Genomic DNA, 14,020 nt, shown 5'->3' with positions numbered 1-14,020 from the left:
AAAATTTATATATAAATATAAAACAAATTTTATATAAAAGAATTTTTAAAAAAAGAAATTCGCTAAATATAATAAAACGTCGCCCATATATTTTTAAAATAAAAATTTGTATATTAAAGCTTTGATGTTTTGAATTTGATTAATAAATCACGTTTAAAGAAAATGAGTTTATTTTCTTCCAAGCAACTCTCAACACAGTAACTACCATAAATAAATAATTTTTATGTTCTTTGTCATCGAAGAGTTCCCGAGATTGTATTACTAAATTTAGCAAAATATAGAAAATTATTTTTTAAAATAAAATATCTTTAAATGAAATAAAAGGAAGTTGATAATATAGTTTACAAAAACCAATTCTAAATTAGATGAAATCTTGAATCGATTTGATAATACTAATTGTAAAATCAGAAGGTAATATCAATAAGCAAAGGATTCATTATGTTTAATTATTAAAAAGGCAAAACACAGATGCTCAATTTGTGCTCACCATAAGGTGTTTTGGTAGTTCAGAAATTTTAAAAAGCAGTATATTCTGAATATTATAAATCAAAAATTTATATATCCCTGTTTAATATTGTTGAAAACACAAGGTGACATGGATTTATAACAATTATAATAAATAATACTTCATAGTTTGTATATTTTTAATTTTTGTAAAGATATTTTATTATAAGCTTCTCTTCTTACTTAAATTTTAATTCTATGAATCGCGTGGAATAACACAAAACATAGTAATCTTTTTAGAATTAGTATGGCTGCTGCGCAAACTGAGACGGAGTCACTAAATATTGACAGTATCATAGCAAGATTGCTAGAAGGTAAATTTAATATTATTCTTTATCTAAAAAAATATTTTTTTTAAACTTTAGTTAGAGGATCAAAGCCAGGAACAAACGTACAATTAACTGAAGCTGAAATAAGAGGTTTATGTTTGAAATCTCGGGAGATATTTCTTAGCCAACCAATATTACTAGAATTAGAAGCCCCATTGAAAATATGCGGTATATTTTTTTTCTAAATTTTTATTTCATTATTTTTATAGGTGATGTGCATGGCCAATATTATGACTTATTACGGTTATTTGAATATGGTGGGTTTCCACCAGAGAGCAACTATTTATTCTTAGGTGATTATGTTGATAGAGGTAAACAATCTCTTGAAACAATATGCCTTATATTAGCATACAAAATTAAATACCCTGAAAACTTTTTCTTATTACGTGGTAATCATGAGTGTGCCAGTATCAATCGAATTTATGGATTTTATGATGAATGTAAATGCATAATTAGATTTATCATTCATTATGCTTTTTTAGGTAAAAGAAGATATAGTATAAAATTATGGAAAACATTTACAGATTGTTTTAATTGCCTGCCAGTATCTGCAATAATTGATGAGAAAATATTTTGTTGCCATGGAGGTAAGATGTTTTCCTTTATTATTATTTTAGATTATATATTGGGTTTAGTAAATTTATAAAATATAATGCATGAATATATTTAACTGTACTTTATTAATTTAGTGTTTTTTGATTAGAAGATATCATTTATATTTCATTAAGATTTTTTAATGAATCATTGCATGCCAAATAAATAATTAGTTTTTTAGATTTTTTATAATACCACTTTTATTCAGAAGTTCAATGATGTTTTAAAATATACTAATAAACAAAAAACATTTAACTCATAAATTTAGGTACACATTAAGGCATTAATTGATAGAAAAATAAACGATCCTCAAATTTCTAAACAATTAAGGGTTTTTTTTTCCTATTTCTTTTTACCTTTAAAATTTTGTTACAGGATTAATTATGGCTACAATTTTCTTTAGTATTGAAAGACATTTTTATTCTTAAATTAATAATCAAAAAATATTTTTGTGGAAAAGCAGATTATTTTTATGGATTATACTTTAAAATTTTTTGGTGTCAATATATCTGCATTTATTTAAACAATGTACTTTTAATTTAGAGTTGTATTTTAACATGTTTAAATTTTATTACCCTAGTGATATTCTGTCAAATTGTTCATAATCTGGCTTACCCCTTTTGATTTTTTACAAAAGTTATCATACTAAGTAAGGTTAGGTAACCTATATTTGGGCAAAGTTTTAGTCTCTTAGCATTATACTTTTTATATCAGAGATGGAAGCATAAAATGACATTTTTTGTTAGTCAGTTTTCATTTAATAATTTATAAAAATGCATGAAATGACATTTTTTATGAGTCAGTTTTTATTTAAATAAAAACTATACACTTTTATTGTAATTGTAAATAATAGATTTATTATAAAAATAAAACATATTTAATAAATTTAGTATTAAAATATAACATTTAATATAATCAAATTTTAAGCAACATTACTATTAGCATCAAATTTTTTTTAGAGATGTGATCAGTTTAATTTAAATCAATAAAAACTAGTCTAAAATGGGCAATATTTTACAATCTAAAAGGTTCCTATCAACATCTTCAATGTCTAGCCTGTGGACAAGGCTTTGGGGTGCAGTTTGAGGTGGGCTGTGCAGAATCTTAACATAAAAATATGACAGGTTTTTTTATTGATTATTGTTATTAATCAAGAAAATTATTTATGGCATATTTTAAGTAATGGAGACCTGTGTAGCTCACAGGCAAATCATAAAATTATGGGCTAGGCTAAGTAAATAAAGTGATTAAAAGGAAAAAATTAATAGAGACATTTATGTTATAGCTTTATATCATAAAATAAATTAAGTTTGTTGAAATATAAAAATATTTTTAAAAAAATACCAACAAATATATGCTACACAATTTATACATTGAATTTGTTAATATTTAATAAAGGCTACTGGCCATTATGTAAATAATTCTCTTAAGTTTAGATTTTATATCTAAAATTCTGCAAAATATTTTGCATTAGGTCTGACTCATTTAATTTTTAACCCAGCCCAGGCTGAACTGTGCAGCTAATAGTTAAAATATGTCATAAATAAATTGGAGATTAATCGATAAAAGAACCAACACAATATTTTTATCTTAGAGATCTATGTAGCATGACATTAAAAATGATGTGATAGCCTTTTAGATTTAATATTAAAGAAAATATTATATATAAACATAATCAATCATTTAGTGGAAGAATACCCATCTTTAGTATAAAAAGCTCATTCTTTATTATTTTTTTTATCGATTTTACCTATGATATAGTAAATCTCTGATATTTTTGTATTCAATGTTTGTCTAAAATTTTATTAAAATTGGATCTGCCCATTTTTCTTGACGAGATTTTTAAATATTGTTTCAGGCAAAATATTCCCAATAAATTAAAAAAATATTAAGAATTTATTATTTACTGTGTAGGTTTTAATCAATCATTAATTAAATGTAGCTGACACTCATAAAGAACCACATTTTTGCTCTACCCCTGATATCTCCAAAATTATATTAGCTAGGTTGAAATTTTCTCCAAATATAGGATTTTGATCCATTTGACAAAGGCCTTCTATTTTTATGTCATATTAAATACCTTGAAACACCCTATTAAAAATTTTGCTCTGTATTTTAACATATATTAGAAAGCATTAAATATTATCAACTTATGGATTAACAATTAAATAATATCTTTCAATAATTTAGAATATTAATAAGACAATAACAGCAATAATTGAAATACAAAAACATATTTTGCCTTTTGATTATTGAAATTATTAACCCATTAATGCTGTTCCTGCATATCAATTTTTATATATTCCATATTCTTGTGATAAGAAATCTTGAAACGATCAGCTTTTATTTTAACAGAGTTTCACATTATAAATTTTATATCATGTATGATACTTTTACCATTACACATGTCTAAAGATTTCAATTAAAAAATTTTTTAAACAATTTATTTTTAATAATCTTTATAATGAAAATATTATTTAAATGTTAGCTAGAATTTATATAAATTTTTAAAGTATGAAAAGGAATTTGATAATTTTCAAAGAAAATCAGGATTGAGTTGGTAATTTCTCTCTCTTTTTCGTTTTCTATCATCAATCTTGGATAAAAAGTCTCACTTTATTTGTCAAGAAAATTATTTTGAGCATAAATTTATTAAGTTTTCCAGGTCACAATATGTTTTTGGCCACATAAGGCACCAGAAAACGATCCAAACTAATTTCACCAAATTTTGCTTGAGGCATCTTTTTTCAAATAAGGGGAAGGGATAAGGCAAGATCACTGGTCAAAACATTCTATGGAAAATTGTGAGATACTAAAAAATATTAAAATTCCTATTAGTCTTTTTAGCATTGGAATAATTTAATTAGCTATTATACATTTGATTTGTACAAGAATAGGTATCCTCATCAAAAAAATAAGGGGAATAATTGTGAAGAACCTTCAAAAATTAACACTTAAATCGCATTTTTACTAATTGGAAAAGACAGGTGCATAGCCAAGAATTTGCTTTGGAGGTGGATAATTTTTTTAATTATATAAAATGAACATCTAAAATTTCGTAAATTTATTATGACTAGTGACTAAAAATATTGATAATTTCTAATACTATATAAAGTTATTAAATATAATTGCGTGCTGGAAAAAAAATGTGCAAAATTATGAACTTTTTGAGTATTTGAAAGGTGTATAAATTTATAAGAATTATTGATTTGGCACAATTTCTAATATATAAATTTTATTTGAGATTGAATACATTAGTGAATATACAAAAATATTCTAAAAATATATTATAAACCGGAAAGGTTTTTATTTACAAAATATATATGCAATCTTCTTTGAGCTAATTTTTCAATGATTTTTAAAAGGGCTAACGCATTCAATATTTTCTGAGGTATCATTATATACGTTTTAAAGAGACTACTCTAGACCTAATTAGTATAAAAGGATAATTATGACTAAATAGGGCTATGTGTCTCCTTGAATTTAATATATTCTATTTAACTTTGAAATTATAATTTCCCAGTTGTCAAGGCACTAGTTTAATTAGAAACTATAATTAATGGATTGTGATACTAATAGGTTTGATATCATATTAACATTTAAAATCCTAAAATATAATTCCAGGTCTAAGCCCAGATCTCCAAAGCATGGAGCAGATCCGTCGAATCATGCGTCCCACTGACGTCCCAGACCAGGGCCTGCTATGCGATCTATTATGGTCTGACCCAGATAAAGACACCATGGGTTGGGGCGAAAATGACCGAGGCGTGTCCTACACATTCGGAGCCGAGGTGGTAGCTAAATTCCTACATAAACACGACCTAGATTTAATTTGCCGAGCTCACCAGGTTTTTGTTATTACCTTTTATAAAAACACCTTTGTGATGTATGCAATACTAAATAAAATTGATATAGTACACGATCACATTTTTTAATATCTGAATTGGTCAAGGTTGAGACCAGGCCTTGCTCAATTTTTTTTTGAAATGAATTTAATATTAGATGCAAAAATCCCCCCAGTGCAAACAAACTGAGAAATGTAATATCTAACCTTTTTAGTTTTACACTTGTCCTTAAATTATCGCAAGGCAATATAAATATCAATATAACGTGATAAAAATATCTTTCATTATAAGTTAAATGTGAAAAACATGCTCAGGACCATTTTTTCTATTGGACGAGTGATATTTAAATTAAATTCTTAAGATTTGATAAGTTATAATAAGGATAATGCTCGTTAGGAAAATTACATAACTGTATTCAAATTTTAAGTTCCAAACTTGTATTGAACAAATAACCTCTCACATATCAGATGAAATCTGCTTTTATTTATATTAGCATCGGAAAGAGTTTTTTTATTAGTTAAATTTATATTATCGTCTCCTCTTAGTCTTGTTTTTTTAAAATATTGTTTGTGTTCGTTTAATATGCATCTTATTTTGTTTTTTTAAGAAATTTGATATTTATGACAAAAATATATTGCTTAGGTAATAATTTTATAATGATGAAAATATAAATCCCAAATTTTTAAACATATCGAAATAAATTTCGAGATCGATGCAATGCTTAATTTCTAGTATAAATATTTTATATTCAATATAATTTATGAATCGAAGGGAATTAATTTTTTTGGTTAAGTTTTATAAAAAAAGGTTGCAATTTTACAGAAACCATTTTACCGATTTTTATCTTTAGATTTTTAAATATATGATTTTAATACCTCGAAACATGAGTAATTTTTAATAAGTTGAAAAATATTGACGTCAATTATCATTTTTTTTTCAAAAAACTTTTTCTAGAATTAATGATTACTATTTACAACATTCACATACATATAAACAAATATAATTTTCATTGCACTCAAATTTCCTTATTTAACTTTGAAAGTATTTTTTTTAACTTAATTTTATTATTTTTAAAATCGTATTTATACATCTCGTTTTCTCCCTCAGAAGATTATTACGCCACAGAATTGTATAATATTATATTTTAGGTTTTAAGTATCTATACATAAATTTTTTGTAAACTATCTTATAATTTATTAAAAAATCTTTTCCTTCTTGAAAATAATTTCAACTAATTAAGAATTTTAAGCTAGTTATTAAATTATTGAAGTTTTTAAAGCGAAAAGCATTTAACCTTTTCCTTTCTCTAAATGATAGATTAAATAATTTTCCGGGGAAAAATAATCAAAAATTCTTTCCCTCTTCAACGATGGTTTTCAGTTAGAAACGCTTGCTTTTCAAAAATTTCATTTAAAAAAAAATATTTTTCCTATTATTATTTTTCATTTTTTGAATTTATTAAATATCTTTATAATATAATTCAAAAATGATAAAAGATTTTAAATTGGCTAAAACTCATTTCAATTTAGTGTTATTTGTTTTGTTAAATTTAGTTCATTTAAAATATCATCCTCTGGCTATTATATTGCTCTAACTCCACTTTTATCAATTTCACAACAGCTTTTTTTAAAAAAGGCTATATACGGCGAATTTTAACTAATACAATGATAACAATTTTTTTCCATAAGGTTGTTGAAGATGGTTATGAATTTTTCGCTAAACGACAGCTAGTAACCTTATTTTCGGCCCCTAATTATTGCGGAGAATTTGATAACGCCGGTGCCATGATGTCTGTCGATGAGTCACTCCTTTGTTCTTTTCAGGTATAATTCAATGATAGTATTATGAATTTCAATATTTTATTTTTAAATACTAATTTTGATCAACGTAAAGATATTGAGATAATTAGTTTATAGTTTTTATATATATCATATTTATTTATTTTTATAGTCATAATGATAAAATCTAGTGCTGTAAACATTTTTAAAAAAATCGAACGCGTTCGCGTTCAACGTTCATTGACAAAAATCGAACGCGTTCACGTTCAAATTCAAAAAAAGGAACGCGTTCAAGTTCATGAACGCGTTCATACGTTCAAGTTCATGAACGCGTTCATACGTTCAAAATTTTATGATAAATTTTTTTTTAAATTTAATTTAATATAAATAAATGCCTTATATTTTTCAACACAATATATTAGCCATGATAAAAAATAATAGTTTTATTTTGATAATATAATTATAAATACAATATAATAGAGCGATAAAAAAATAAATTTATAAAAAATTTTTCTTATTAATTTTTAATAATAATTGCTTTTCAAAATTTTCATCTGATAGGCATGAACGCTTGTTAGTTAATACAGCGTTAGCTATACTAAAAACTCGCTCAACAGGGGCAGATGAAGGGATTGCGGTGTTATACTTGATAAACAATTCTTTTAAAAGGGGGAATTTATTAAAAACATTTAATGTTTTATCCTTTGTTTCAAAAAATTGAGCTATGTTATCATCCTCCAATCTGCCCTCTTCTTCCTCGTCAAAAAAAAGGATATCTCGGAATTGATTTTAAAACAGTGAAATATTTTTGATATTTGGGCCATGGTAATTCTAATTCATCTAATATTGAATTTTGATTTTCAGAATCTGATGATGAAATATTTATATCCATGCAAATGCTAATCTATTAAATTAAAATATAAAATATTCAAATTAATAAACTTTAATCTTATCTTCTCTAGCAGTAGCACTATGGTACGTTAATTGCAATATGAAAAAGGAAAAAGTAATAACAGCTGATTTACAAATATAAGACTTTTTTGTTAAAAAATTGGATTAAATATTAATTTTTCAAATAAATAAAAATATAAGACTTTTTTGTTAAAAAATGCGGATTAATATTAATTTTTCAAATAAATAAAAATAAAAAGTGTTTTTAAAATTGAACGAACGTAAAATTGAACGCGTTCATCAAAGAAAAGGAACGCGTTCACGTTCAAAGTTCGTCAAAAAAAAGGAACGCCGTTCATCACCTTTTTTCAAAAAAACGAACTTCGTTCACGAGCGCGTTCATTTTGAACGCGTTCGTTTACAACACTAATAAAATCTATTTAATGTTAAGAATATTATAATTTTAGGACTGAGAACCCTTGTTCTAAAAAAGCCTTCAGATTGAAAAATGTCTGAACCAGGCAGGATTCGAAGCAAAATAAAAACTTAGAAACGCTAGTTTTTTGAATTTATTTTATTAAATTCAGTATTTACCACATAAAAAGTTTATCATCATAATTATAATAATATGTTATATTTGTATTTTAAACATATTTGATCGAATTATGATATCTTCCAAAATCACTGAGAATACCATATAGGCAAAATATATTATAAGTATGAAAATGCTCGTTCAACACTTGAAAAATAATGTTCATACATTATTTAAATTAGATAAACTAGCCACTCACTCTTTTAAAGAAAACATATCTTGTTTAACAGGACATCCTTATAGCTAAAAGAATAACCCAGATTTTAAAATTAAAATATAGATTTAAGTAGCCCAACCTAACTCTTATGTATTTAATATAACTATTTTACCTCCTTGATTTCGTTTTACTTTTTTAATAATTTAAAAAAAACGACAAATATTTCTAAAAGATATTATTTATTAGTGCTTAAGAATTGAATACATGGTTCCGTTTTGCAGTCGGTCTACATTTCGGTTCGGGTTGGACTGTATAATTAGGAATAGAAAATTATTCAATCCGTTTTAAAGAATCAAAAATATTCCTTTTAAAATTTATATTTGTTTTTGAATGGCCCTAATTTAAACTATGATTTAAATGTTTTGATTTTGCCACTTTTGGGGGTATATTATTTTATTATTTTATTTTTTTTATGTTATTTTTTTTTAAAATATATATCAATTTTTATTTAAGATATTTTATAAAAGTTTTCTACATAATTTTTACATTTTAAATTATTTTTGGTGATAATACTATAATTAAAGGAAGATTAATATATCCTTTTATATTTAAATTTTTTATAAAGTTTTTTCTACAAAATTTTTGATAAATAAAATTTTGCATTTTAAATTTTTTTGGTAGATGAACTTTGCATTTTAATTTTTTTTTGGTTATAATACTGTAATTAAAAGAAAATTAATATATCATTTTACATTTAAGATTTTTTACAGTTTTTTTAAAAAATTTTTGGTAGATGAAACTATGTCTTTTAAATTTTTTTTGGTGTTAATATTTTAATTAAAGGAAGATCACTTTAGGAAAATTACTTTTTTTTGTTATAATACCTACAAAGTTTTTAAAGTGGGCATAGGAATAAGGTAAATTTTTGGTAGATGAAACTTTGCATTTTAAATATTTTTTGGTGATAATATTATAATTAGAGGAAGATCCCATAAATAAAAAAATTTTACAACTTTAAGAAAATTACTTTTTTTGGTTACTATAATTAAAGGAAGATCCCATAAATAAATTTTTTTAGCAACTTTAAGAAAATTACTTTATTTTGTTGATAATGCCTACAAAGTTTTTAAAGGGGGCATAGGGGTAAGGTAAATTTTTGGTAGATAAAATTTTGCATTTAAAATTATTTTTAGTGATAATACTATAAATAAAGGAACATCTCATAAATAAATAAAATTTGGGCTCCATTAGGAAAATTAGCATAACATTTTTCTGGAAATAATTAATAATCTAAAATTTTGTATTATAGGTAAAAGACCCCAACTTTGAAGTTTAAATGCTTTTTTTAACATTTGTAGTGAAGGGTTAAGTCGAAATATAGTATTAAATGACGCAATTAAATATAGTATTAAAATTTATACATGAAATATGTATTAAATGACTTATTGCATCGGTTTTACAAACTCTTCTTGTTTTTTTACCCGCATTATGGAATTGCAACAAGTATGTTGTATTCCTGACGGTATTAATTGGTTATTTAAACCAAACTCATAAGTTGTTTCATCATTTTAAGTATATACATCTATTTACTATAAAAATATTCATTTTATAAAAAAACAAAAAATAATATTAAGTTTGTATGGAAGGAATTATATTATATATACATAATCTAATAATAATAGGAACTATGAATAATCGGAACTAAAAATTATTTTTTAAAAATTTGTAGACAAAATTCTCCCCCCCCCCCCACCCCCATACATAAACGCTGATAATAATCGGAATTGAGAATTCTGATATTTTACCCCTATTACAAAATTTTAGATTATTATATTTTCCTAAAGTTGCTTAAATTTTATTTATTTATAAGATCTTCCTTTAATAATATTATTATCACCAAAAAAATTTAAAATGCAAATTTCATTTACCAAAAATTTACCTTACCCCTATGCCCCCTTTAAAAACTTGTAGGCATTATCAACAAAAAAAAGTACTCAAAGTTGCTAAATATTTTTTTATTTATGGGATCTTCCTTTAATTATTATAGTATTAACACCAAAAAAAAATTGAAATGTAAGTCATCTACAAAAATTTTGTAGAAAATACGTTTTTAAAATATCTTAAATAAAAATTGATATATTAATTTAAAAAAAAATAACAAAAAAAATAATATACCCTCCTAAAGTGGCAATAATTAATATTTTCTTATAAATATATTTTGCATATTAATTAATTATCTTTACTGGGTTATTTGGCAATTTAAACAACTTCAGTTCCTTGGGAACAATTATTTTCTATTATAAGGCTAAGCCACAATTTTTAATATCTATTCATTGTGTTTATTTTTTATTTAATTATACACATTATTTCAAAATGCTACAAAAATTGATTTGGATTTAAAGTAACTAAGAAGTGAATATGTGTAATTGAGTCATTGACTCAAAAATTGAATATTCAAAAATTGAATATTTTGGAGGAAATTTTCAATCGCATCTTATTGAAGATGATATTATAATTAAAAATTATTGTTACTGTTGTGTGTTATTTATTCAATGACATACAATATTTACCTAGACTGACGATTCATTCACTAAAATTAATTATCAGCTGGTGACACAATTTTGGTTTGGTATAGAACAATTTTATAAATGAAATGGATTTTTTTAAAAATAAATTTGTATATTACAGGAATCGTTAATATTTATCATATTCTTTTTTACCTATATTTGCGATTGAATTTTTTAAAAAAATTTGAGGTATTTAAAACCAAAGTTATATAGAATGTGTTCCCTAGTTTGGTACGATCTTGGAAAATCGGTTTTAGCTGAACAATGTAGTTGTAAAAATTAATTTTTAAACATAAAATATAATAAAATTAATTCTACGAATTCAAATATTTTTATTAATGAAAATTATTCCTGAACTATAGCTCTAAATTACTCAATAGCTCGAGTCCCCTGAAAAATTTGAAGAGCCCCCTCAAAATTTTGATTTTTTTACCACTAAAAAAGGTAATTTTAGATAATGTTAGCTAAAAAACTGTAATTTTGAAAATTATTTTAAAAATTTTTTTGAGCCCTTTGAGATTGTAAAGGCTAGTGGCATCCCTAATTCCAGGTGCAGTAAAATCTCGAGGGTTTGGATTCTCGGTCCTGTATATCATTATTTTCATGTTCTTAAATATAAAAAAGTTTTAAAAGCAATAAAAAAAATTATTCTAAAAGTACATTCCAAAATGATTAATTAATGTTTCATATATTACAACATTTATTATTGAAGATACTGAAACCTGCTGATAAAAAGAAATTCAATTATACTAGTCTTACGGCAAGTCGCCCTCAAACCCCTCCTAAGGCCCAGAAAAAGTGATACAGATGACACCATATTCGATATCACATCAATCAATTATATCTTATATAATTTTTTTTATAAATTCTTTTATAAACTACACCGACTATTCCATTTGTTATAAAAATGTTTTTTAAAATTCATTATTTTAATTATTTTTTTCCTACTCCTCATTTTTATCAAGTACAAATTGTTTTATTTCAATTTTGCATTCATTAAATGCCCTTAAAAATTAGTTATTGTTTTTATAATTCCATTCCTCGTTTTTTTTATCAAGTTTAATCAAATTTAATGATTAGGCCAATCTTTTTATTATATTATAGGAAATATATAAATTCATTATAAATATTCCTCAAATCTCATTTTAAAATCTTGACTCTTTACTAATTAAAAACATTTGAAAAGCTTTAACTATATATTAAAACTTCAACAAAAAAAGACTTCTAAGGTCAACTTGTTTTTAAAAATTATATTTGAATTATTTGTTGTTTAGGAGGAGGAATTTTTTGACGCGAATATAGTGTAGATGACAATTTTATGACGTGCGAAAATCTTTAATTTGGTATCGAGACAATAAAATTATTTTCATCTATTTGTGAAAATCTTATAATATACTCATTTATATTTTTTATGTTGGATCTAATTTTTATACTTTTTTGAAACATGTATAATGAATTTTGAAATGATAAAAGCAAGCAACTTTATAAAAATTATATTTTTATATTTATTAATGTTATATCACTGTTTTTAGGCTTAATTTTAATTAAATAAAGATTGTATAATATATACTATATATTTAAATTATATATGTATATCCACACAAGCCCCCTTTCCTTCCCCCAATATTTTTGATGTTTTGAAGTAAATTAATAAAAGGAAAACATTTATAAAAACTTTGTTTTAGAATAAACGATTAATGCTATAAGGTATAATCAGTGGCAGGCAGCGTCTACGCTACAAGATATTAACTGGAAGCAACCCTCCTTAAAAACCTATGCTTATGCCCAAAAAATTTTCGACAACGATATTTATAGCACTACATATATTTGAAAGTTATCAATACTCCATTACCAATTGTAAAGAATGTAGAATAGAAGATAAATAATTACAAACCCCTCATTTACAATGAATGCATTATTATATTGTTTGGCATGAATATGAATTTGCTGATAATAGGATGCCTGACCCTTTTAAATTACACTTAAAAGGATAGCAAAAAATTATCGAGAATTAAGTTTAATTAGAAAATAATGACTGGTTGTATGCAATATATAAATTTGGACTATGTTTCAATATAATAATAATTATTATAGGTCTATAAGTATTAAATAATTTTTACAATATATTTTGCCTGATTTCATCTAAAAATTTAATAGATAACCCTCCAATGAATGTATACTACCTTTAACCTATTCCTCTTAATTCCCTATCCCCTACCCTTTAAAAAACTGGAAACGAACTTTTCACTTTTGTCTTAAGACTTTTTTTTGGCTTATATTCCATTTCTTAAAAAAACATTTTTGGTTCAATTTTTATATATAAAAATGCTTTTTTCCAAAAATGTAATGATGAATAGTTTTATAAAAAAATATCAACTTTTACATTCTTTCTTTCAAATTATTGTTTAAAATATATGCATACATTTATGGGGGTCAGGAGTGAGGGTAGGACTAAGTGGGATATTTTTTATTAGCTTAAAATGATATTCACAAAAAGTGATAAATTTCATAAGGGGGGGGGGAATTAACAATTTGCATTCAATTATTTAACGCCATTTATTTATTTTTTAAAAAAATGATATAAATAATTAATCTTCATATTATTCATCCCACAATGTCTTTAAAAGATATTTTCTGATGTCCTTATCAATTATAACTGTATTATTATCTTTAACCAATAGTGTTAAGCATTTTTCTCTAAAAATATAAGAAATAATAAAAATATGTCAACAAGTCATTAAATAGATCCTGGCCGAAGTCCGG

At 24.2% G+C, this 14,020-nt stretch overlaps 1 protein-coding gene across 1 annotated transcript; it reads left to right on the top strand.

Moving 5' to 3' along the window:
• The first annotated feature begins 692 nt into the window (after positions 1 to 692).
• On the top strand, positions 693 to 12,130 carry LOC135924582 (serine/threonine-protein phosphatase alpha-2 isoform). Its single transcript, XM_065459656.1, has 7 exons — positions 693 to 818; positions 870 to 1,001; positions 1,043 to 1,273; positions 1,316 to 1,420; positions 5,052 to 5,275; positions 6,961 to 7,095; positions 11,970 to 12,130. The coding sequence occupies exons 1-7, from the start codon at positions 752 to 754 to the stop codon at positions 12,057 to 12,059; spliced, it is 984 nt and encodes a 327-aa protein (XP_065315728.1). The 5' UTR covers positions 693 to 751; the 3' UTR covers positions 12,060 to 12,130.
• The last annotated feature ends 1,890 nt before the right edge of the window (positions 12,131 to 14,020 follow it).

This window comes from Gordionus sp. m RMFG-2023, chromosome 2 (genome assembly GCF_954871325.1).
Source record: "Gordionus sp. m RMFG-2023 chromosome 2, tfGorSpeb1-WG-v2, whole genome shotgun sequence".
In the NCBI taxonomy this organism is placed as follows: domain Eukaryota; kingdom Metazoa; phylum Nematomorpha; class Gordioida; order Chordodea; family Parachordodidae; genus Gordionus; species Gordionus sp. m RMFG-2023.
Note: the sequence above shows the minus strand (reverse complement) of the source record. Positions and strands in the feature narration are given on the sequence as shown.